This window comes from Pinus tabuliformis, chromosome 5_2 (assembly GCF_031772625.1).
Source record: "Pinus tabuliformis cultivar Carrire ecotype Pingquan chromosome 5_2, CPIR1, whole genome shotgun sequence".
Classification (NCBI taxonomy): Eukaryota; Viridiplantae; Streptophyta; class Pinopsida; order Pinales; family Pinaceae; genus Pinus; species Pinus tabuliformis.
This window is the reverse complement of record NC_142306.1, coordinates 423,459,967-423,483,005: the sequence shown is the minus strand read 5'-3', so window position 1 is coordinate 423,483,005 and position 23,039 is coordinate 423,459,967. Positions and strand designations below refer to the sequence as shown.

Genomic DNA, 23,039 nt, shown 5'->3' with positions numbered 1-23,039 from the left:
ACCGAGGCTAAACCAACTCACCCTCATCGAGAGAAACCAAGATTTACCGTAATCCATCCTGGATCACTAGGTCAATGCAATGAACACATCACAACAGGCTTTACCATGTTCTCCACCCAATCACTAGGCCAAACAAGCATGAATGCTACTAGATTTCTCCACCTACACCATGAGGAATTTTCCTGTCTCCTAGTCTCTCAGGCTTTACAGCAATCCAAACCTGGATCACTAGGCCCTAAACCAAGACCCACTCTCCAGGTTTTACCACATATCCCAAACCCAGGATTACTAGGCCCAACGGAGATCAAACCACCTCTTGGATTTACTATATATCCTATGATTAACTAGCAAGGAATCCTAGGCTATCCGAGGCAACATAAAATTTGGCTTTATCGCAAAACATAGTCTGGTTCAGGGATTACTATGCCATGTGTTCTATCATTTCAGAGATCCACCTCACTCAGCTTTGAATCCATCCGACAATCCAGCTCAACCAAAACATGAGAATCCCATCACACGATAGCTATCCAGAAACGGAAAGGCTAGGCTAAAAACATTATTACACCAGGAAAAAACCATGCCACAACAACAAAGAGCCACATGAAATACCATGCATTCCAAATCTAGCAAGGAAAATACACATGCAAATCGATACCTGCAATGAATCCTGTTGTAGCTACGTGATCCTGCCTTTCCCTACTTGATCTTTGCTTCCTCTTGCCTTCTTTGCCTTTCTTGCTCCAATGCAAAAGTGCTCCAAGAAAACTCTAAGTCCCAAAGAGTGAGAGAGAGAGAGAGAATAATGAGAAAGCTCCAAAACTTCACTGACAAAAGGTTACCAACTGATCCTCAGAAGCCTTTTTATGAATGAGGCCTCTATTTTCTTCATTTTCCATTATTTTCCTTCATTTTCCTCTTCACATGCAACCTATGGCCTTTCACCCCCTTTTTGTCCTAATTTCCATTATTTTTCATAAATAAATGTGCCAAAAATGCCATTTTTCCTTTCCAAAGCCTTAGCCATTGCCTTTGTCAATTTTTTTAGCCATAAACAACCAAATGAACACCCCCTAGAATTTCTTGCCTAGCATTCAGGTTGGAATAAATGTCCCATCAACCATGGTTATTATTTTTTCCTTTATTAACTTCCCTGAAAACTGTGAATATTTGGGATTATTTTCTCCTTCGCAGTGGCTATGAAAAACCTTTTGTTTTCAAAAAACCAAATGTTTCCCCTAGGGTTTAGTAAAATCTCCCACCAGCCAGCTCAACCCCACCTGATTCACATGTTATGGAAGATGATGGTCCTTATGACCCATCCCATGTTAAATAGTCATATTTATCTAATGGCAATAAGTTTGAAGACCCTGAAACTTTACATATTTTTGTCATAAGGAGTATGGCTAAGAATACTGAATTCCATCGTGTCAAATTGAAATCAAAATTTAAGGATGACAATGTACTAGACCTCTCAAACCATAGTCCTCATTTTGAACCTTTAGAGTGAAATAAATTTAGTTAACCTAATCATAACCCTCGGTCTAGAGCAAAATTAAACAAATGGAAAGGAAAATATCTCGGGCTAGGCATAGCAGGGGAAAGAACATCCTAGTTAAGGAGGTTTTTGTCTATTTAGAAATGCCTACTCAGCCTTTACCAAAGAAAAATAAGCCTCATAGTATGGATAGTTTTGGTTTTATTGATAATGAAATGATACTCATGATGGTGATAGCAACTCTCGAAAATGCCCTTAGAGCAACATTCGCTCTAATGAAGCGATACTTGATATGTATTGACACCAATAGTTTTAGTTACAGTTCCTCATCTCAAGAACCATATTAACCAACTAATACATGAGAAAAATAAACATAGAGCCCTAATCAATCAAGGAAAAATAAAAATAAACATAAATCTATAGAGTCTGAGGTGAAAACACAGTCAAGAGATATACATATCATCATTAAGTCATGAAGTGTTAAGGTGGTCATCACTTCAGACACACGTGAATTGAATAATGTTAAATAGATCTGATTTCCAAGGTCAAAGAATTTTGAGGTTTGTTTTATTTATATCGTGTTTAATAATTTTAAAAAGCTTCCACAAAATCTTTGATTTTGATGCAGACATGTTTTGATAACAATATCAATTGTTAATATTATTTTCTTTATTTTTTAATAGGTTTTTCCCATTCACTAAATGATGGTCTTGGTTTCCATAAAAGTAGGTATTGTGGATACTATTTAGCCCTCTAAAATCATGTGCAGATGCCTTGCTAGTTTTTTATGTCTATTTCTTATAAGTAGTTAATATTTGACCTACAGGTCAAAAACAATGAATTGTATTTTTTGTAAAAACTATTTTGGTTTTGCAAAATTAGTTTGGAACATGGCTAGGCTTATGGAATCTCATATAAACCTTTAATTTGGAAAGTGAGAAAAATAGAGAGGGAGAAAGGAAAAGAAATGTTAGATGAACTATACAGTGACTATGGAACTATTTTAAACTTTTTGTGCAAGTGTTGATTTGATTTGACACAATCAATTAAGGCTTATATCACTTTTATTTTCCATGGTTGCTTCTTATTCATTATCTTCTTAATTTTATGTTATTTGATTTTTGAAAAATTTGAAGATAGAACTTTGCTTTTTTGTGACATGGATTTATGAACGGATAGTGAATTAGTGCATTTATTTCCATTTGTGTGAGTTCAATTTATACTTGTTTATACTCGATCATGTTCATCCTTCAATGACTTGTTTCTAAAGGATGACATTGATCTAAACATTCCTTTAGTCTATGTTCCAATGAATTATTTTCAGGGATTTAGATTGTCGATAATGTTATATTTAGATAAATTGAATTAATACATGTGTTGCGGCAGTTTCCGATGCATTATTTTATTTCGTTATTTGTTTATTGAATTGTTTCATAAATGAATAATTGAAACATAATTCAATTTATAGAAATTGTTACAATTATCTTTCCATTTTTCCTAAGCTAAGAATGAGATTAGATGGCTAGTTAGTTGCATATGGTATTTATTCTATGTAAAATACTTAAACAATTTTAGATTTTTTGTCTTTTGTTTAGAAGTTTAAAGGCTTACATTATTGTAGTCTTCCATCTTTTGTTATATATCATCAAGTATTATTATTATTCTAGATTACAATTGCATTTATAGCTTAGAATTAGTAATTAGTTTGCATTTAAGCATTTAACATTGTATAAATTCATTTTCACTCATTTTTCACAAGTTATAGTGTTTTCTTGTTTTTATTCTTTGTATCATATTCTTGTATATATTTTGTGTCATATGTTCTATGTTATACTAATCACATTATTGTATTATTTACTAATGATTTAACTTGTAGATAATTAGGTGCATTAACATAAACAATAGCTTTAGATTAACTATAGAATAACGATAGAATATACCCATGTCTTTTCCTTTGAAAGAGGAAGAGAAATTCATGCCAATGAAGCATTTAAACCCATTGGGAGTGACCATCCCAAACAACTTAGGCTATTTGAAGTGTTATGATATTTCGACACATAGGAAATAGTTAAGTATAGCTTGGTCTAGCGTAGAGTTAGGTATAGTTTGTTTCTTTACTATGTACATTTGTAACTTACAATCCGACGGTCACGATATGTTCTAGACATAAAGTGATCCGACGGTTCATTCTCTCTTTAGTATTACCGACATTTGATCCGTGGCTTAACACCTCATTGGTCCATGATCTCTATTTAAAGAGCATGGAGGGTCATTTGTAGAGTGACCGTTCATGAGAGAATCTTATGTAAATTTTCTTTCTTTTATTAATAAATTGCCTGAAGTGACCGCGTTGGCTCAAGCCGTGGACTGTTTCCATCTTTGAGGGTTTTAACCATGTCAAGAATACTAGTGTATTGATCTGTGATCTGTTTGTGAGCGGTGTCTTTTGATGTTCTATCTGAGGAACTTACCCTGTAAATTCCTACATGGTATCAGAGCTATTTGAGGGCTGCATCTAATGGTGATCCAAATCCGAAGCTGGTACAACAGCATTTGGCTGTCGTTTCCTAGATCTATTATTCTTGACTGCTTTCGGGCCGAGAGGACTGCTCTATTGTGTTAGGAGCATCTGTTCTAGTGAGGAACCCATTTTGTTTCACGCGAAAAGGTTTCTAGTAGCCCTAACTACGTCATTTTTAAGATCTAGAGGTATACAATCTTTATTTGCGGTTTTAGTTATTCATCTCTCTATTTATTTCGGCTTATTTAGCTTTTTTTTCTTATTACCAAATATATACCTTTCATTTATGTGTATGCTCTTTGCCTCATGACTCTGTGTGATCTGTGCAAATCAGAAAAAGTGAGGAAAGATTTTTTCATGTGTATGCTCTTTTTTGTCATGCCTTAGTGTGATCTCGGAAAATCAGAAACATTGAGGAAAATATTTAGTTTCCGGCGAAAGCTAACTTCAAGCCATAAGGTTTGGTTTTTTTTTTGCATGTTTGCGTTGGGTTGTGTGGTTTTTTGTTTTGTAGGCAAAAAGAGTTTTTTCAAGTAAGCATGCGCCCCAAAGCTTCAGTGACTAAAAAAAAAAACCCTTCCTCTTTTCTAAAAATATCTAACCTTTTAAACTAGCTCACTTGGTGCAAAGTTACTTTATGAGAATAGAGGTCTTGGGTTCAAGTCTTTCTTTTTGTTGAGTTATTTTTTCAAAAATCACTTGTAACTTATGTTTTAAAGTTACTTTATGTAGAAGTGTTCTCACCCATTATAAAAAGTGAGTCACTTATAATTCTAAAGTCTCTTTATCTTTTATTTAAGTTACAGTTTAGGAAACTGAAAAGACTGAAAGAGATAGTTGTGGGGGTCCAAATGGGATAGGTGGGTGGCCACCAACATCCACCTGGATCATTCCTCCCCCCTTAAGAAGCAAGGGTCCCCATTGCGTTGAGTTCCTCCCTGAGATGAGGAAGCTTCTGCTGAGATGGATCTCTAGTGAGCTGTTCTGCAATCTCTGATGTGTCCAGAAATGGTGGGAAGCATGGTCGATGACGGTCCACATTGATCACTTGGTGCAAGTGAAGGGATGGAGGAATGTTGTGCTTCAAAGCATTGTTGCCCATAGCCTTGGTACTGGTGTAAGGACCATGTCGGAATGGTCTGAGCTTCTGATGGGTTCTGGCAAGGCGTTCTTTCTGTCGATGCAACCAAACTTTGTTGCCCACCTGAGACTTGTGTGGTACCCCTGTGGGTGACGAGAAGTTGTTCCTATGTTTTGTCATGACCATATCCCTTTGCTGCTGCTGCGTAGAGGAACCCTTCGCAAGGGTCATGGATGTAGCAACGATCTTCCCCTTACTTTGGGAGTGAATCAGACAGAAAATGAATTTCCTAGTCTCGGAGATGAGCTTGCTGCCTTTCTTGGCAGTGATCGAAGAGGTGGCGGTAGGTGGGGCAACCTCCGGTATCCTGTATAATGAATTATCCAAAGAAATAATGACAGCGCAAGGCCTTGACTCATACACAACATGTCGCCTCCACAAGTATGGTTGGACTAATAGTACATCGCAAACATCCAGAGGTGTAACATCACACAATACCTCGTCTGTGAAGGGCTTGATGTTATAAGGAAGGCGACACTGTTGGCAAACTTTGAGATCTCATCCTTCTTGAAGCCACCAGATACTGTATGGCTGCGGTTGTGGTGTAGTCGGTAGGCCCAACCGCTTCACGACCTTTACTAAAATGAGGTTCTTTTGGCTGCCACTATCGATAATGAATTGCAGTGGTGAACCCTTCACCCACATCTGTGAGTGGAAAAGACGTTCCCCCTCCTCTAGATCTTCGGGCTCATTTTTCTGGATCTTGGCTGTGGCAATAGTGACGTTGGGCTCCACATCAATGATCTGCTTCCCTTTGCCATTCCCCTTATCAGGTTTTGGCTCAGGGTCGGAACATGCATCCGATTCGGAAGCCTTCAACTCGGCCACTAGCGACTGCTTGGTCTGACACTCACTTGTGTTATGAGTGGGACTCTTGTGGAACTCACACCACTTTCCTGTGTCCTTCTTCGACTTCGTGGTGTTGTTCTTTTCTTGCGGCTTCGAGGGGTTGTCTTGGGTAACCCCGCCTTGGCTTTGTCCTTTGGGCTTCGGATTTGCAGATCCAAAACCTTGCTTCTTCTGTTTGAACTTTTGCTCGATTTTGACAGCGTATCGGTACGTTGTGCCGAGTGAGGAGATGTTCAAGAACTCCATCTCTTCCTGGATGTATCTGTGTAGGCAGCCGTGGTATTTGAGTACTAGATGTAGCTCAGAATATTTGATACCCAATTGTGTGCAAAGGGTATGAAAAATGTTTGTGAACTCCGGCACATCTTGGTCTCGTCCCTGCCGCAGTGTGGTCCATTTGATGTATTTGTCCTCATAGCTTTTGACAGGGTAGTACTGCTCCTTGATGGCATCCCGGAAGTCATTCCAAGTGGGTGTGGCTGAAAACAGTGAGCCTATACTTTCATCCTTCTGCTCGCAGTAGGTTTCCCACCAGTCCTTGACGTGGGGGGCTGCTTTGAGAAGAGCGAAAACAATATTTTCCCGACTTGAAAATTCATGAACAGAAAAATAACCATCTAGCAGATTTAACCATTTATCTACGGCATCTGCATCTATTTGACCCTCGAAGATGGGGATTTCAAAATTAACTTGTACCTTAAAGGGTGTGGCATTTCCAGAGTAGCTGTTGGAAGCCGATGTGTCGCCTCTGGGTAGCCGTTGAAGGATCTGGGCAAAGCTGTCCATGATCGCGTTCCTTTGTTGCTCGAGGGCTTCTTAGAGCAAGATTTTGATAGGATCTCCTGCCCCCTCGTTTTTCTTCTCATCCGCCATGGGAGGTCGTCGAGATTTGCGAGGCTGGTCTTGCAAAGGTTCGACCAGTTCAAGCCCTAACTCCTTATATCCCGACCTCGTTGGGGACATGCAAAGAAAAAACAGAGAAAAAGCAGACCGCTCTGATACCATTGATCCGGATTTAAACTAGAACGCAATAAAATACAGAGATAATCATAAAGATAGATATGCAGTGGAAATAATACTTCATTTCATTACCGTAAAATACTCAAATATGCTTACAAACGGAAATGTAGATAAACTAGCTAGGGCGTTGGTAGCTTATCTCTGAGAAGAGATGTGGTGGCTACATGCCTTTGAACTGTGTTACAATGAGGCTCGAAGGCCTATTTATTGTTGAGAAACAATGGAAATCCCTTCACATTCGAAAACCTAACCGGGCTAGAAGATGAAACGCCAAATTGTGGGCCCCATTTCTGGGTAAGTTGGTACATCAACTTCCCGGGGTCGCGAATTGGTGATATTATCTCCGTTTGACGCGCATGATAGCCCGTTGGAAAGATCTCTTCAAGGACTACAACGGAAAAAATGATTTTTTTGAAAGAAAAATCGTCGACGAGTAGATTTCCCAAAAAACGTCATTTAGGGCCTCAAAACGGCTTCGGAAGTTTAGGACCCGAAAAACTGCTAAAAATAGTAAACTGTGCTACAATTTAGGAAACTGAAAAGACTGAAAGAGACAGTTGTGGGGGTCCAAATGGGATAGGTGGGTGGCCACCAACATCCACCTGGATCATTCCTCCCCCCTTAGGAAGCAATGGTCCCCATTGCGTTGAGTTCCTCCCTGAGATGAGGAAGCTTCTGCTGAGCTGGATCTCTAGTGAGCTGTTCTGCAATCTCTGATGTATCCAGAAATGGTGGGAAGCATGGTCGATGACGGTCCACATTGACCACTTGGTGCAAGGGAAGGGATGGAGGAATGTTGTGCTTCAAAGCATTGTTGCCCATAACCTTGGTACTGGTGTAAGGACTATGTCGGAGTGGTCTGAGCTTCTGATGGGTTCTAGCAAGGCGTTCTTTCTGTCAATGCAACCAAACTTTGTTGCCCACCTGAGACTTGTGTGGTACCCCTGTGGGTGAGGAGAAGTTGTTCCTATGTTTTTTCATGACCATATCCCTTTGCTGCTGCTGCATGGAGGAACCCTTCGCAGGGGTCATGGATGTAGCAACGATGTTCCCCTTACTTTTGGAGTGAATCAGACAGAAAATGAATTTCCTAGTCTGGGAGATGAGCTTGCTGCCTTTCTTGGCAATGATTAAAGAGGTGGCAGTAGGTGGGGCTACCTCCGGTATCTTGTATAATGAATTATCCAAAGAAATAATGACAGCGCGAGGCCCTGACTCATACACAACATGTCACCTCCACAAGTATGGTTGGCCTAATAGTACATCGAAAACATCTAGAGGTGTAACATCACACAATACCTCGTCTGTGAAGGGCTTGATGCTGTAGGGAAGGCGACACTGTTGGTGAACTTTGAGATCTCGTCCTTCGTGAAGCCACCCGATACTGTACGGCTGCGGGTGTGGTGTAGTCCGTAGGCCCAATTGCTTCACGACCTCTACTGAAATGAGGTTCTTTTGGCTGCCACTGTCAACAATGAATTGCAGCAGCGAACCCTTCACCCACATCTATGAGTGGAAAAGACGTTCCCCCTCCTCTAGGTCTTCAAGCTCATTTTTCTGGATCTTGGCAGTGGCAACAGTGGCGCTAGGCTCCGCATCAATGATCTACTTCCCTTTGCCATTCCCCTTATCAGGTGCTGGCTCAGGGTCAGAACATGCATCCGATTCGAAAGCCTTCAACTTGGCCACCAGCGACTGCTTGGTCCGACACTCACTTGTGTTATGAGTGGGACTCTTGTGGAACTCACACCACTTTCTTGTGTCCTTCTTCGGCTTCGTGGTGTTGTTCTTTTCTTGCGGCTTCGAGGGGTTGTATTGGGTCACCCCGCCTTGGCTTTGTCCTTTGGGCTTCAGATTTGCAAATCCAAAGTCTTGCTTCTTCTGTTTGAACTTTTTCTCGATTTTGACAATGTATCGGTATGCTGTGCTGAGTGAGGAGATGTTCAAGAACTCAATTTCTTCCTGTATGTATCTGTGTAGGAAGCCGCGATATTTGAGTACCCGATGCAGCTCAGAATCTTTGATACCCAATTGTGTGCAAAGGGTATGAAAAATGTTTGTGAACTCTGGCACATCTTGGTCTCGTCCCTGCCGCAGTGTGGTCCATTTGATGTATTTGTCCTCATAGCTTTTGACAGGGTAGTACTGCTCCTTGATGGCATCCCAGAAGTCATTCCAAGTGGGTGTGGCTAAAAACAGTGAGCATGTACTTTCATCCTTTTGCTCGCAGTAGGTTTCCCACCAGTCCTTGACGTGGGGGGTTGCTTTGAGAAGAGCAAAAACAATCTTTTCCCGACTTGAAAATTCATGAACAGAAAAATACCCATCTAGCAGATTTAACCATTTAACTACGACATCTGCATCTATTTGACCCTCGAAGATGGAGATTTCAAAATTAACTTGTACCTTAAAGGGTGTGGCATTTCCAGAGTAGTTGTTGGAAGCCGATGCGTTGCCTCTGGGTAGCCGCTGAAGGATCTGGGAAAAGCTGTCTATCATCGCGTTCCTTTGTCGCTCGAGGGCTTCTTCGAGCAAGATTTTGATAGGATCTCCTGCCCCCTCGTTTTTCTTCTCATCCGCCATGGGAGGTCGTCGATATTTGCGAGGCTAGTCTTGGAAAGGTTCGACCAGTTCAAGCCCTAACTCCTTATATCCCGACCTCGTTGGGGACATGCAAAGAAAAAACAAAGAAAAAGCAGACCGCTCTGATACCACTGATCTGGATTTAAACAGGAACGCAATAAAATACAGAGATAATCATAAAGACAGATATGCAGTGGAAATAATACTTCATTTCATTACTGTAAAATACTGAAATATGCTTACAAACAGAAATGTAAATAAACCAGCTAGGGCGATGGTAGCTTATCTCTGAAAGAGATGTGGTGGCTACATGCCTTTGAACTGTGTTACACTGAGGCTCGAAGGCCTATTTATTGTTGAGAAACAGTGGAAAACCCTTCACATTCCAAAATCTAACCCTAGAAGTTGAAACGCCAAATTGTGGGCCCCGTTTCTGGGTAAGTTGGTACATCAACTTCCCGGGGTCGCGAATTGGTCATATTATCTCTGTTTGACACGCATGATAGCCCGTTGGAAAGATCTCTCCGAGGACTATGACGAAAAATAATATTTTTTCGACAAAAAAATCATTGGCGGTAGATTTCCCAAAAAACGTCGTTTAGGGCCTTAAAACGGCTCCGGAAGTTTAGGACCCGAAAAACTGCTAAAAATAGTAAACTGTGCTACAATTTAGGAAACTGAAAAGACTGAAAGAGACAGTTGTGGGGGTCCAAATGGGATAGGTGGGTGGCCACCAACATCCACCTGGATCATCAAAGTTCTGATACCAAATGTTATGAAACCAACTCACAAAATAGAAGAAGAGATAGATAAACGACTTCAAAATAAACCTATTCGAGGGGGAAACCTCCTTTACATTACACAAATGAACAATTCTTGGATGATATAAATGACAAGACCTCCTTTCTACATTTAGGAGTCTAAGGGATCAATATAATCAGAGCCGACATAACAATAATAATGTAAGGGCATAACAATAAAAATAGTGGGCTTCTATGGGGCACAATAATAATAATATGGGGAATACATGGGCATAACAATACAATAAAGGGGTTGCACTAATAACAATAAGGGGCTACACTAGTAGTATAGGGTCCTAATATGGAAGTTATGTGGGATGGGGGTTTAATCAATCTGGGTTTGGTACTCCCCTAGCTATGGCTCAAAGATTGGGTCCTGCGTATGTGGACTCGCATCGTCAATGCCTCCATACCCAAAATCACATTCAGGCATACACATAACTACAACTTCGACACCAATCTAGATTTGGTCCTCTGTACACAATGGAAAAGACAAATTATAATTAATCTATGAATTATTATTATGCATACATGTAACTTAAAAAAAAATGTTGATATCTTAGTAATAAAAAAGTTTACCTCAATTATTGGTCCATGTGGTTGTATATGGTGACTCTCCTCCACATGAGTTTTATGAGGTGGAGGTGGAGGAGCTTGTCAAGTACATAGAGAGGGAGGACATGAGGGGTGGCTAGGCTTCCATAAATCCTAACATAGGTGAATAATTCCTCTCCAAACCATTTGCCTGTAGGTGTAAGGTCATCCAGAGCTTCTCTTGAAAACCTAGGAGGTATTTCATAAAAAATGACTTGGTACAACGGTAACATCATTCCATGACAGATTTTATAAAAATGGGGTTGGTAATTGGACTCCCAGAGGATTTTATGGTAAATATGGATCGAGGTAGGGTCTTCAAGGGTCCATTTCGATCCCATAGATGGAAAGTCAGAGGTGAAACACACTGCGTCCATAATATAAGCACTCATGTAGAAAGGTGGCACAATCCTTGTAGTAATTTTGTGCTTGCTTTGGTAGGCTAGGATCTGGGAGACTAGATTGTTAGATAGGATAGTGGCCTTATCCATGATATAGGCTTCCAAGGCAGCCTCCATTAGGGGAACCTATTCTATTGTGAAATTTTGTGTATTAGGTTTCCTAAACAATCTACACATCATAGCAGCAATGTGACAATGAGGACCAGTAAGGAAGGCTAGAGAATACATACCCTTGTCTTCATGTATGTGCTTGCTCGGCTCATGCCTCCACTACCTTATCGAGTCTGACTGAACTTAATTTTTTGCAGAAAACTTCTGAAGAAACTATGCATTATAGATTTTATGTGGCTCTGACAGATGATAAATCCTTCTTAAATCTTTAGCTTTAAATCACCCAATTAGCATCCGTGTCCTCAGGGTTATGAAGGTTCTATATGTGATGTTCACTTTGTCAATAATCCATTTTACCAAATCAATGTATGGCATAATGTTTGGCCGAGCCGCAATTCGATGGAGATGGGAATTGGTGATGTCTCCCTAGGTGGTTTCTGAAATTGATGTAGAGTAATCTGGCGCTGTGACTTGTCTCATAACTACTCAGGGTTCTTCTTCTTCAAACAGTTTCTGTATTGCTTCCCAAGAAGAACACCTGGAGTCTGTAGTGCATGTTGTATCAGAGAACAATGGAGACATCATAATAACCTATGCAGTAGGTGGAGCCAGTTGTGGCAGCACTGTTGGTTTCTTGTTCTTCTTAGCGACTCTCGACGTTTCGCCTGAGTTCAATTTATTGGGACTAGCCTGCAACAGAGAGAACACAGAGAATAAGGAGAAAAATTTAGAATTAGAAACTTAAGTAGAGAATGGTGAAATAGCATGAGAATAGGAAATTAACACAAAATCTCGAAACACAAAATATGATCAATCAAATCATTTACATTACCGAGAACCATCAATACCATTATAACTAATCATAAATGAAAAATCATGGGTTCACGTGTTCTTTGTCTAGGTCAGCGCTCTGTTGGCTTATTTCGCATTGCAAGTTTCTATGTCACGCATATTATATAATTCACTAAATCTTCCTTTTGTCAATATGCGATGGACTAACCTTTTAGATATGCAGCAAAGGCTTGTAGTGAGAATTATCACATTGGAAGTTCCCTTGGAAAGACTCGTCTTATGTTTTGTGATGTGATATGAGTATTGCGACGAGGAAACTGCGATGGAGTATTGCTAGTGATATCGAAGAAAGTTTTATCGGGAGGTTGAAGTTGTGGTAACAAATGTAAAATGCCGATATAACTTGTTCATTGTTCTATTTGTGATGGTGACGTGGCTGGCTGGAGGGACCAATTCTGACCTTTGTATGCATAAAGGGTTTTTCTTTATTAAAGTTATATATGACCTATCATTAATTCATTGAGTCTTGGGCAAATCACATTGTGTTTTTTGCTTAAAGGCCTACTTTTCTCTAACCTATGTGATTGTTGATATGCGATATGTGAAAGGTCCTATTAACTTTTTGCATTAGTCATTCGAATCCAAATAGATTTAAAGCCTAAGTGTGGATAACATATTTTTTGGGTTTTTTTAGGAATCTTATTTTATTTAATTATTAAAAAACTCTATAGTAAATTTTTTAAAGGGTCCCCATTATGGCTAAGTTAACTTATCTAATTATAATGGGGATTGTTGAGTGACACAACAAACCGATGCTAGTGTTGGTGCTGGTGTTGGGGTTGTGTTCAATGTGGATGTTAGTTTAGTTACCATAACTACAATGCCTCCATCCTCATTACTATGACTACCTCCCATTATTCCCAACATAACAATCAAACAAACCACTATTTGGATAGTTGCGACATAGTTTTCATTGTCACTCCAATTCGATCAACCACACCACCTAATAGACAATAAAAGGAAACAAAATTGGACATGCAACATATTGATAACCAGAACTTCCAACATGTTACTCTACTCTACTCACTATTTTCAGAAGGTCAAACTTACTCAAATACTCTACATCAATAGATCACCACTGTCTTAATCACTCGCAAATTGCAAACAAAAAGCAAAAGCACCCATCTCATCAATCTCAATTACAATGTTTATAGTAATGATTCAGGAATAACCAGCAAAATCCACACGAGAAGGCCTAAACAATTGAATTTTTAGTGTAATTGCTAATTATTGCATAAGAAATGCACGGAGCAATTTTGCATAAGAGGTGTGCTAAGCATCAACTCTGGTTAGATATAACATCAATCTTTATGTATATTAATTTTTAGCGTTTACTATATAGTTGAAATTAAATAATTTTAAATTAATGATACTTATATTCAACCGTCCACACTTTACAGGACGGATCGACCAGGACGTTCCATAGGGAGCCCTTTTATCGCCTTATTTTTAGGCGAGTGGTCTGGAGACTTGGTCACGCGAATTGAACATGCCTGATTGCCAGGTTTGCAATTTTGATTATGTGGGTAAATTCAAAGACCCGGTTACTTGGGGATACTCTGTTTAATTTTGAAGATCAGGATACAAATGATCCTCACCACACGCTATCGACGACGTGGGCGCGGGGGCTCCAGTGTATTCGTCGTTGATCTAACCGGCAGAGGGAGAGGGCGGGCCCATTTTGGAAACCTTGTGGAAAATTGGTCAACTCTGCTCATCAGATTGCATGTCAAGAAAAAAGGGTGGAATAATGAATGACGCTTATCGCGCGCCATTGACGACTCTCAAGTCGGCCTGGGTCCCAAGGTAGGGCGCTTTATAAGAAGTCAAGGGAAATATTGAGACTCTCGCTTTGAATCGTACGCAATCCCTTGGAAAAAAATTGTCGTGAAGCATCAAGCAAAATGAGTGAAAATAATCCAACGCCATCGACGACTTTCAAGTCAGAGTGGGGTCGCCATCTAACAGTCATGGGAACTTAAAAACCTTAAAGAGATGTAAGGCTTCTTTTCCCTTCTATTTTCTTATGCAAATTCTACTTTATATCGATTTTTAATCTTTATCTGAATATTACAGGTTTGTAGAGAATAACAATTTCAGCGGTGAAATTCCTCCGCAACTTCTGCACAACCCTTCATCGACACTCAAGTAATCGAGTATCTATTTTATAGTATATACATCCAACATTTTGAATGCCATTGAAATTCTAATTAATCTGACTGAAAATCTCTTTCTTTCATCTGTACCAGATACTCTGGAAATCCCCACCTATCTATTCTTGATTCAATGGAACATAAACCTTCGAATCCTAGAAACAAGAAATTGAGGGAACAACTTGCCCTCGGAATAACACTCAGTGGAGTTCCAATCATCGGACTATTGTTGATAGTGGGTATTATTCTGTATAGGAAAAAGAAAGCAACTGAAAGCAATGGGGTGGAAAATGTTGTGCACTTTACCCCCAACGAATGGATTGATGCAACGAATATGGTACCAAATTCAGAAAAGTCCTGTGCCTTCACTCTCGATCAGATGATGACTGCCACACAAAAATTTAGTGCGAAAATCGGAAAAGGGGGCTTTGGCTCTGTGTTCTTTGGTAAATTGCCGGAAGGAGAGGCTATTGCCGTAAAAGTTCTCTCCTTGTTCTCCAAGCAAGGAGTTCACCAGTTCCTAAATAATGTAATTATGAGATTCTATTTTTCGATTTGGACATAGTATCACACTTCAATTTCTAGCTGCAATCTTGTAGTGTCTTTAAACATATTTCAGAATAACCATGTAGAGTAAAATTTACGACTCTGGGTTCATTTGATGAACAGATTGATGTTCTTTCCAGAGTTTATCACGAGAACTTAGTGACTTTACTGGGTTATTGTAATGAATCCAAAGAACTTATGATAATCTACGAGCACATGTCCGGAGGGTCCTTAAGGGATCGCCTTTATGGTAAATATATAATTTTCTCGTAAATATAATGGTGTCCAAAGGTAAGGATTCTCATTTAGCTCTTATTTTCATTTCCCAGGTCCTAACGCAGCTTCGGAACTAAATTCAGTAAATTGGAAAACGAGGGTGAAAATAGCTTTAGATGCAGCACAGGGTAGTTTTTTCGTGTCCTCTTTTCTCTGATGTACTTTATAAAAATTTAAACAACGGTAGATGTCTTATGTAGATTTATACTTTTATCTCTTAAAGGCAATTAATGCATAACAATATCTCCATTTTTATTCGAAGGGTTGGAATACATGCACATAGCTTGCTCCCCCAAAATTATTCACAGGGATGTGAAAACAGCGAACATTCTTCTAGACAGCAATTTAAAAGGAAAACTTGCTGACTTTGGTCTTTCAAAGATATGGATTGATGAGGAGGATGGGGAGCCTTCTCATGTTACCACTATGGTGAAAGGAACTGCAGGATACCTTGATCCAGAGTATATCACAAACATAACTTGTACTCTCTTTATAATATTATTATTGATGGTGAAGGAATTGTATTTGTTTTAGAATCTCACTCTTTCATTTTTCTTGCCATTCTTAGCTTAGATTTTCTTACGGTTCTGTTTAACAGGTGCTTTAGCACTCAAAGGTTGCGGAGAAGAGTGGCGTATATAGTTTTGGAGTTGTTTTGTTAGAGATCATATGCGGTAGACAACCTATAGATGCAAGGCTATCTTTAAACAAATTAAACATCATTCAATGGGTGAGGAATCTGATCATTATTCTTTAAGAGTATTAAAGTTGTTTTGTGATGCATAAAAAATATTGATAATATTGATGTTACTATTTACAGGCTACACCTTTTGTGGAGATGGACGCAATTCCTGGAAAAATAGAAGGGATTATTCACAAAAAGTTGAGTGAAAAATACAACATAATGTCCATCACACGTGTTGCCAATGTAGCCATCAGATGTGTTAAGGCTGAATCGTTTTGCAGGCCAAGTATCAGTGAAGTAGTTGCAGAGCTGGGGGAGGCTATTAAATTTGAGGAGATGTAATTCAATAAGGTCGCAACATTCTGGATCTGGATGGAAAGGAGATCAGTTGTTATCCGATTACAAAACCATACATGTATAGTGGTTTCTAAACACTATAGTTCGATGTGCAAATAGTTTGACATCCACTCACTAGAAAGCAATCCAAAGCAGTAAGGATTATTTTAATTTCAAAGGTCTCATGAGGTACTATACTACAGATTCCATTATCCTTTCGTCAAACTGCAAAGCTCTAAAAACAATGTAACCAGTGAAAGTACTTACTAATTAAAAACAGAAAATCCAAAATTAGCGCGCGCATATGATGCAGAATACCCGCTTCTATGTAGAACGAATTTAGGTAAATTTTCACCAACACCAAAATTAGCATGCACACATAATGCAGAATACTAGCTCCTATGTAGAACAAATTTAGCTAAATTTTCACCAAGATACTATAGAGCAAACATCCAAAATCTTAAATTAAATCTAAGGTTAGCTGTGATAATAATCGGAAACCATGGCATCTCCTAACCAAGTTTTCCAGGTGTGTCACGTCGACCTTAATACATCCAAGTGTTTTGTAATCCAATTTTAAACAAAACCTCTCAAAATTTAAGGAAAACCATTTAAGTAAAAACTAAGCAATTGAATAGTTAGAAGTGCATATTAAAGACTGAAATGATAAAAATAAAAATAAAAATGATAAATCAGATCTTCATAAAATGATTTTATCTAGATACAATCAGGGTCATCTCCTGGCCTTGACATGATATCCTTAATCAAAAAGTACTACCACAAATAATTTCAGTAAAACACTAATTAGTTGACTAGTTTGAATTGCATATTGTAAACTAAAATTGTATCAAGATGATCTCCTGCCCGGATACAACCAGGATCACCCAATGGCCTTTGACACGATATCATTCATCAAGATATCGTGCCACAAAATTAATTACTGTGGAGAATTCAATGAGGATCAAAGAAATAATTAATTACTGTGGAGAGTTCATTAACGAGGATAAATTGAGGGCATGTATTCAGCGAAGAGTTAGCAAAATCTATCTATTAATGGTTCTGGCAAGCAAGAAACAAACCTATTCATTATAAAATCTACAGATCAATGTTAAGTAACAAACCTATTCATTATAAAATCTACAGATCAATGTTTGAGTGGCTATATTACTCTAGTTAAATACACACTATCTTTAAGCCCCCTGCAAATTTCATTGTTCCTGCAAGAGCAAAGAACCTGCAGTATTCTAACTGTTCAAGGATTAAGAGGTTTTTCTGGTATATTTTTCTTGAAATTTAGTTGGAAATATAAATCTGATGTGTCAATTCTGCACAAATGTCTCAGGTGTTTTGCAGGGCTGAATCCAGTTATACACTCAAACACCTAACAGCTAAAAAGAAACCAATACCATATAAGCATTTTCTCATTGTGCAGACCCCTAGGCTTCCATAAAGTGCAATATGTAGCCGTCCATACAATAGTGTAGTATATGTGAACTCTGTCAATGCGAAGAAGGGATCGAATGTTCAACCATCCGAAAAGCATGTGTTACCTCAAGGGTAATGACCCGACAGAACAGGCTCTTGACACGGTGTGCAATGGAAAACCTCTACCCCATAAGGGAATCCCATATAGTAAGGCTGGGAACTGCACTGATCTCCATAGGGATTAACCTTTCCTCTGCCAGCCCCGAAGGCGGGCAGAGAGATCCGAAGGCTGCTTATGGTTGATATAAAAACCACCGAAAAATCTTAATGGTAATTTTGGTGAGATCCAAATGTTAAGATAGGTAGCTCGTTTGTTATTCATCGCCTCTCAATCTTGAAATTTGGAAAGGCCTCGTTCTTGCCCTAACTACTATATATATATATATAATGTTTGAGTGTTTGAATATGGTTTTTTTTATGGCGGAAGTGGATTCAGCACCATCAAAAATTTTTGGGCATTCAAATCCTGAAATTTGACAGCAAGAAGTCAATATTTCAAAAATTTCTGTCGGATTTTGTCATAATCTTCTAATCTGTGGATTCTTTAAACTCTGCAATTTGGAAATAGAGACCAACGATTGTGATTAGGATTGGAATTTACCAAGGGTTGTGATTAGCTAGAAAATGTGCCCGCCTGTTACTGTTCTTTGTTAAAATCATCAAAACTTACAGTGCACTGGAGAAACCAAGTGTTTCAAATTTGAAATTCCTAATCTTTGTGATCACTTTCCTATTATTCTTTAATTTATTCATTCTATTTAACTAAAATATAACGACGATGTTTTGTTTTTATTTCTAGTACTTTATTGCTGAGAGGGTCTTTCCAGTGTGATGTGTAAGGGCATCTGTCTCTCATCAAAGTTGAAATTTTGTTTATGTTGGCCAAAATAAGAAATCTATAAATAAAAATAATGAATTTAAATGTTTTATATAGTTATTCAAATTCAACGTATTTAATAAAATATAACTTTTAAAAGCATAATGTGTTTAATAGTTATATTTTATCATATACTTTGAACTTGAATGGATCATAAATTTACCTTCAACAAAAAAATTTACCACATTGAAATTCCAAATTAGATACAATTTTAAACATCTTTACTCTTTACTAAAATCAATACCATTTCTGAAAATAAACTAAAAATGTTAATTTAACACGAAAATCTTGCTCTAAAATATTTTAATTAAATATTTGTAAAATGAATTTTTTAAAGGAAAATCATATCATATGGATATATTAAAATATTTAAAGATAAATATTTTTTTTGTAATATTTGAAAATTTTGTTATCATGTCATGTAAAAAAATAACATTAAATCTAATATTAATATTAATATATTATAATATAGATATAAATATTAATATATTATAATATTGATATTAATATTAATATATTATAATATTAATATTATAATTTAATAACTTAAGATTAATACAATATTAAATTTGTTATATTATAATATATATTAACTCTAGATATATATAGGAGGGAAGAACAAAGACATAGAGTGATAGAGGTGGAGAGATAGAGAGCGTGAGAGGAAGGGAGAGAGATGAAGGATGAGAGAGGACTTGAGAGAGAGGAGGAGAGAGGGAGGGATAGAGAAATGGAATTGGAAGGAAAGAGAGGGAGGGAAGAAGAATCAAATAGAGAGAGAAAAGTGGAGAGAGAGAGAGGGAGAGATGAAAAGATAAATAAGGAGAGATAGAGAGAAGAGGGGGAGAGAAGGAGAGATAGTGATAGAGTTGGAGTGTGAAGAGAGAGAGAGAGAGAGACAGAGAGATGAGGGGGAGAGATAGAGGGAGGTGGGAGAGAAAGGGAGAGAGAGGAAGGAAGAGAGTGAGGATGTGAGAGAGAGAAGGAGAGAGGAAGGGAGAGAAGGAGGGAGGTAAGAAGAAAGTCACAAAGAGAGAAAGGTGGAGAGAGAGAGGGAGTTATAAGGTAGATGGAGGGAGAGAGGGAAAGAGGAGAGCAAAATGGAAGATAGATATAAGGGAGGGGAGAGGGAAAGAAGGGGAAGAGAGAGAGAGAGACAGAGGGAGACGAAGAGGGAGGGAGAGATAGATAAATATGGAGAAATGGTGTGTATGTTTTGGGGGTGATATAAAGAGACAAACGAAAGACAAAGAGAGATAGATATATAGATGGAAAGTGAAGAGGGAAAAGAGAGAGATGGCGAGATAGGTAGATATGGAGAGAGAAAACATGTGTGTTTGCGAGGGGCTGAGATAAAGAGACAAAGATGGAGAGATGGAGGGACATATAGATATAGAAAGAGGGAGGTAAGAAGAAAGACACAAGGAGATAAAGGTGGAGAGAGAGAGGGAGTAATAAGGGAGATGGATAAAGAGGGGGAGAAAATGAAGTGACTGGTCAATTCCAGCAAGAATCTCGTGCTCCTTATGATCAAGCAGAAGAATGACACAGAGCGTGAATCCTTTGGAGGATATGATGTGAAGATGAAAGCCAAATTGGTTGATGTGGTCAATCAATATGGAGATGTGTTTCAAGAACGAAATGGATTGCCACCAAAAAGGGGAATTCAACATGAAATTCAGCTACAGCAAGACTGTCCACTCCAAAACATCGATATGTATCGAATGTCAATCCTGGAAAGTTTAGAAATTAAGAAACAAGTCTAGGAATTGTTAGATAAAGGTGTCATTTGTCCCTCTACTTCACCATGTGGTTCACCAATTCTTTGGGTACCCAAGAAAGATAGAACCTGCCGCATGTGTGTAGATTATTGAGATTTGAAAAAAATTACCATGAAGAATCGATACCCACTGCCCATAATAGATGATTTGCTAGATTAGTTGAAGAATGAAAAATATTTCACTAAATTAGACTTGAGAAGTGGATATCATCAAGTTAGAATGGCTGAGGAGGATATTTGGAAGACTACTTTTAAAACCAAATAGGGATTGTTTGAGTGGCTTGTTATGCTTTTCAGTCTTTGCAACTCTGCAGCTACATTCATGAGAATTATAAATGATGTTTTAAGATCCTTTCTTGATGAGTTTGTAATTGTCTATTTAGATGAAATTTTGATATTCAGTAAATCATGAGAAGAGAATGTCAAGAATGTGAGGAAAGTGTTGGATGTATTGAGAAAAGAACAGTTATTTATGAAGATGTCTAAATGTGAATTCGGGAAAACTTCCTTAGTGTATTTGGGCCACATAGTTGGAGGAGGTGAGATAAAGATTGACCCCTCTAAAGTTTTGATCATTGTGAATTGTCCAATACCCAAATCAGTCACAGAAGTAAGGAGTTTCCTGGGAGCAACGCAGTACTGGAGGAAGTTCATTGCCAATTTCTCTTCCATAGAAGCTCCACTATATGCTTTGACCAACGTGAAGGTTGTCTTCCAATGGGGAGGAAAACAACAAAAAGAATTCGATGATTTAAAACAAAAGATCAATTCAGCCCCAGTTTTGGCATTACTGGATTTGAGACAACCATTTGAAATACAAATAGATGTCAGTGACTACACCATGGGTGTAGTTATTTTGTAGCATGGTAAGCCCATTTCATTTCATTCTGATATTTTTAATGGTGTTGTTATTAACTATCCTACATATGATAAAGAGCTTTACGCATTGGTGCAAAGTGTGAAGAAATGGAAGCATTACTTGGTGGGAAAAGAAACCATTATTCACAATCATCAACCTTTGCAACATCTGCAATCTCAAACAAAATTGCAGCAATCAAGGCACTTTTGTTGGATGGGATTCTTACAACAATTCCACTTGGTAATCAGGTACAAGAAAGGTAATTATAATAGAGTTGTTGATATGCTTTCTAGACCGATTATTCATGTAGCCATTTACTCAAGAATAATTATGTTTTGCCTGAAAGTTATGTTGAACAATACACACATGATGTTGAATTTCAAAAGGTATATTCAAACTTGAGTCAAGGCCACCAAGTTAAGGAATTAGACTACCATGTACATGATAATCTATTGTATCATTTGGGAAAACTTTGTGTTCCACAAGGAGAGAGAGTAAATGTCACAAGGGAAGCACACACTTCTCTTATTGTTGGACATTTCGGTGTAAGTAAAACAATGACAAATCTTCAGAGTTATTTTTACTGGCCTTGTATTCTTGAAAGTGTGTCACGTTTTATCAGAGTTTGTTCATTGTGTGTAGTCAATAAGTCTAGTAATAGGAAACTAATATTGTACACACCACTTACAACACCTTCACGCCCATGGGAGAGTGTTTCTATGGATTTTGTAGGAGGTCTTCCTTTATCAAGAAAAGGTCATGAATATTTGTACGTAGTTGTGGACAGGTTCAGCAAGATGTGCATATTAATGCCTTGTAAAAAACAAATTACAGTTGAACAAACAACTCAACTTTTCTTTCGAAATGTATGGGTTCATTTTGGATTACCTACTTCTATTGTAAGTGATCGTGATTCCCGATTTGTTGGGAATTTTTGGTCAAATTTATGGAACTTGATGGACAACAAGTTGAAGAAAAGTACAACCTTCCATCCGCAAACATATGGTCAAAATGATGTGGTTAACAGGACAATTATTCATTTGCTAAGAGGATATTGCAACAAACATCCTAAGTTGTGGGATGAACAGTTACATTATATTCAAGATGCTTACAACTGAGAAAAACATTCTTTTACTCTAACTTTTCCTTTTGAGGCATGCCTTGGTTATTTGCCTAAAACATCTTTGGATTTCATCTTTGAGAAAGATGTAGCTGTAGATGGACATAGCGACATAGACAGATCAAAGAATTCATTGAGCAAATTCAGTTGATTCACCAAACAATTCAAGAACAACTAGAAAAGAGACAAGGCAAGTATAAGGCAAGGCATGATAAGCATCGTGTGGATCATCAGTTTCAAGTAGGTTATGAAGTTTGGCTTTACATTAGCAAGGAAAGGCTTCGAGGTGAAGGTAAAAATATGAAACCAGTCCATTATGGTCCATTTAAAATTCTGGAAAATATTGGTAATAATGCTTTCAAGCTTAATTTGCCTTCATATATGCAAATTTATTTCGTTGCTAATGTTGAAAAATTGAGATTGTATGAGCCTCCTTTAATTGAAGATCAAGGAGAAAGTGTACAGATTCCATCAATTGAAGATTTTTCTCCATAATTTCTTGATGAGCTTTAACAAGACACCATACTTGACAGAAGAACGAGGTGATCAAAGAGG

The 23,039-nt window shown here is 38.1% G+C and overlaps 1 protein-coding gene across 1 annotated transcript; it reads left to right on the top strand.

Annotated features, from left to right (window-relative positions):
- The first annotated feature begins 14,117 nt into the window (after positions 1 to 14,117).
- Positions 14,118 to 16,369, top strand: LOC149159400 (putative LRR receptor-like serine/threonine-protein kinase At1g67720). The gene is made up of 6 exons (XM_089434293.1): positions 14,118 to 14,173; positions 14,444 to 14,515; positions 14,617 to 15,049; positions 15,190 to 15,316; positions 15,605 to 15,771; positions 16,163 to 16,369. Exons 1-6 carry the CDS (start codon positions 14,118 to 14,120, stop codon positions 16,367 to 16,369), a joined length of 1,062 nt encoding a protein of 353 aa, XP_089290419.1.
- The last annotated feature ends 6,670 nt before the right edge of the window (positions 16,370 to 23,039 follow it).

Coding starts and splice junctions, on each gene's coding strand:
- LOC149159400 (XM_089434293.1), top strand. CDS start 14,118: ATGAATGACGCTTATCGCGCGCCATTGACGACTCTCAAGTCGGCCTGG. Junction 15,317..15,604: donor CTTAAGGGATCGCCTTTATG/GTAAATATATAA, acceptor TTTTATTCGAAG/GGTTGGAATACATGCACATA. Junction 15,772..16,162: donor CTTCTCATGTTACCACTATG/GTGAAAGGAACT, acceptor TACTATTTACAG/GCTACACCTTTTGTGGAGAT.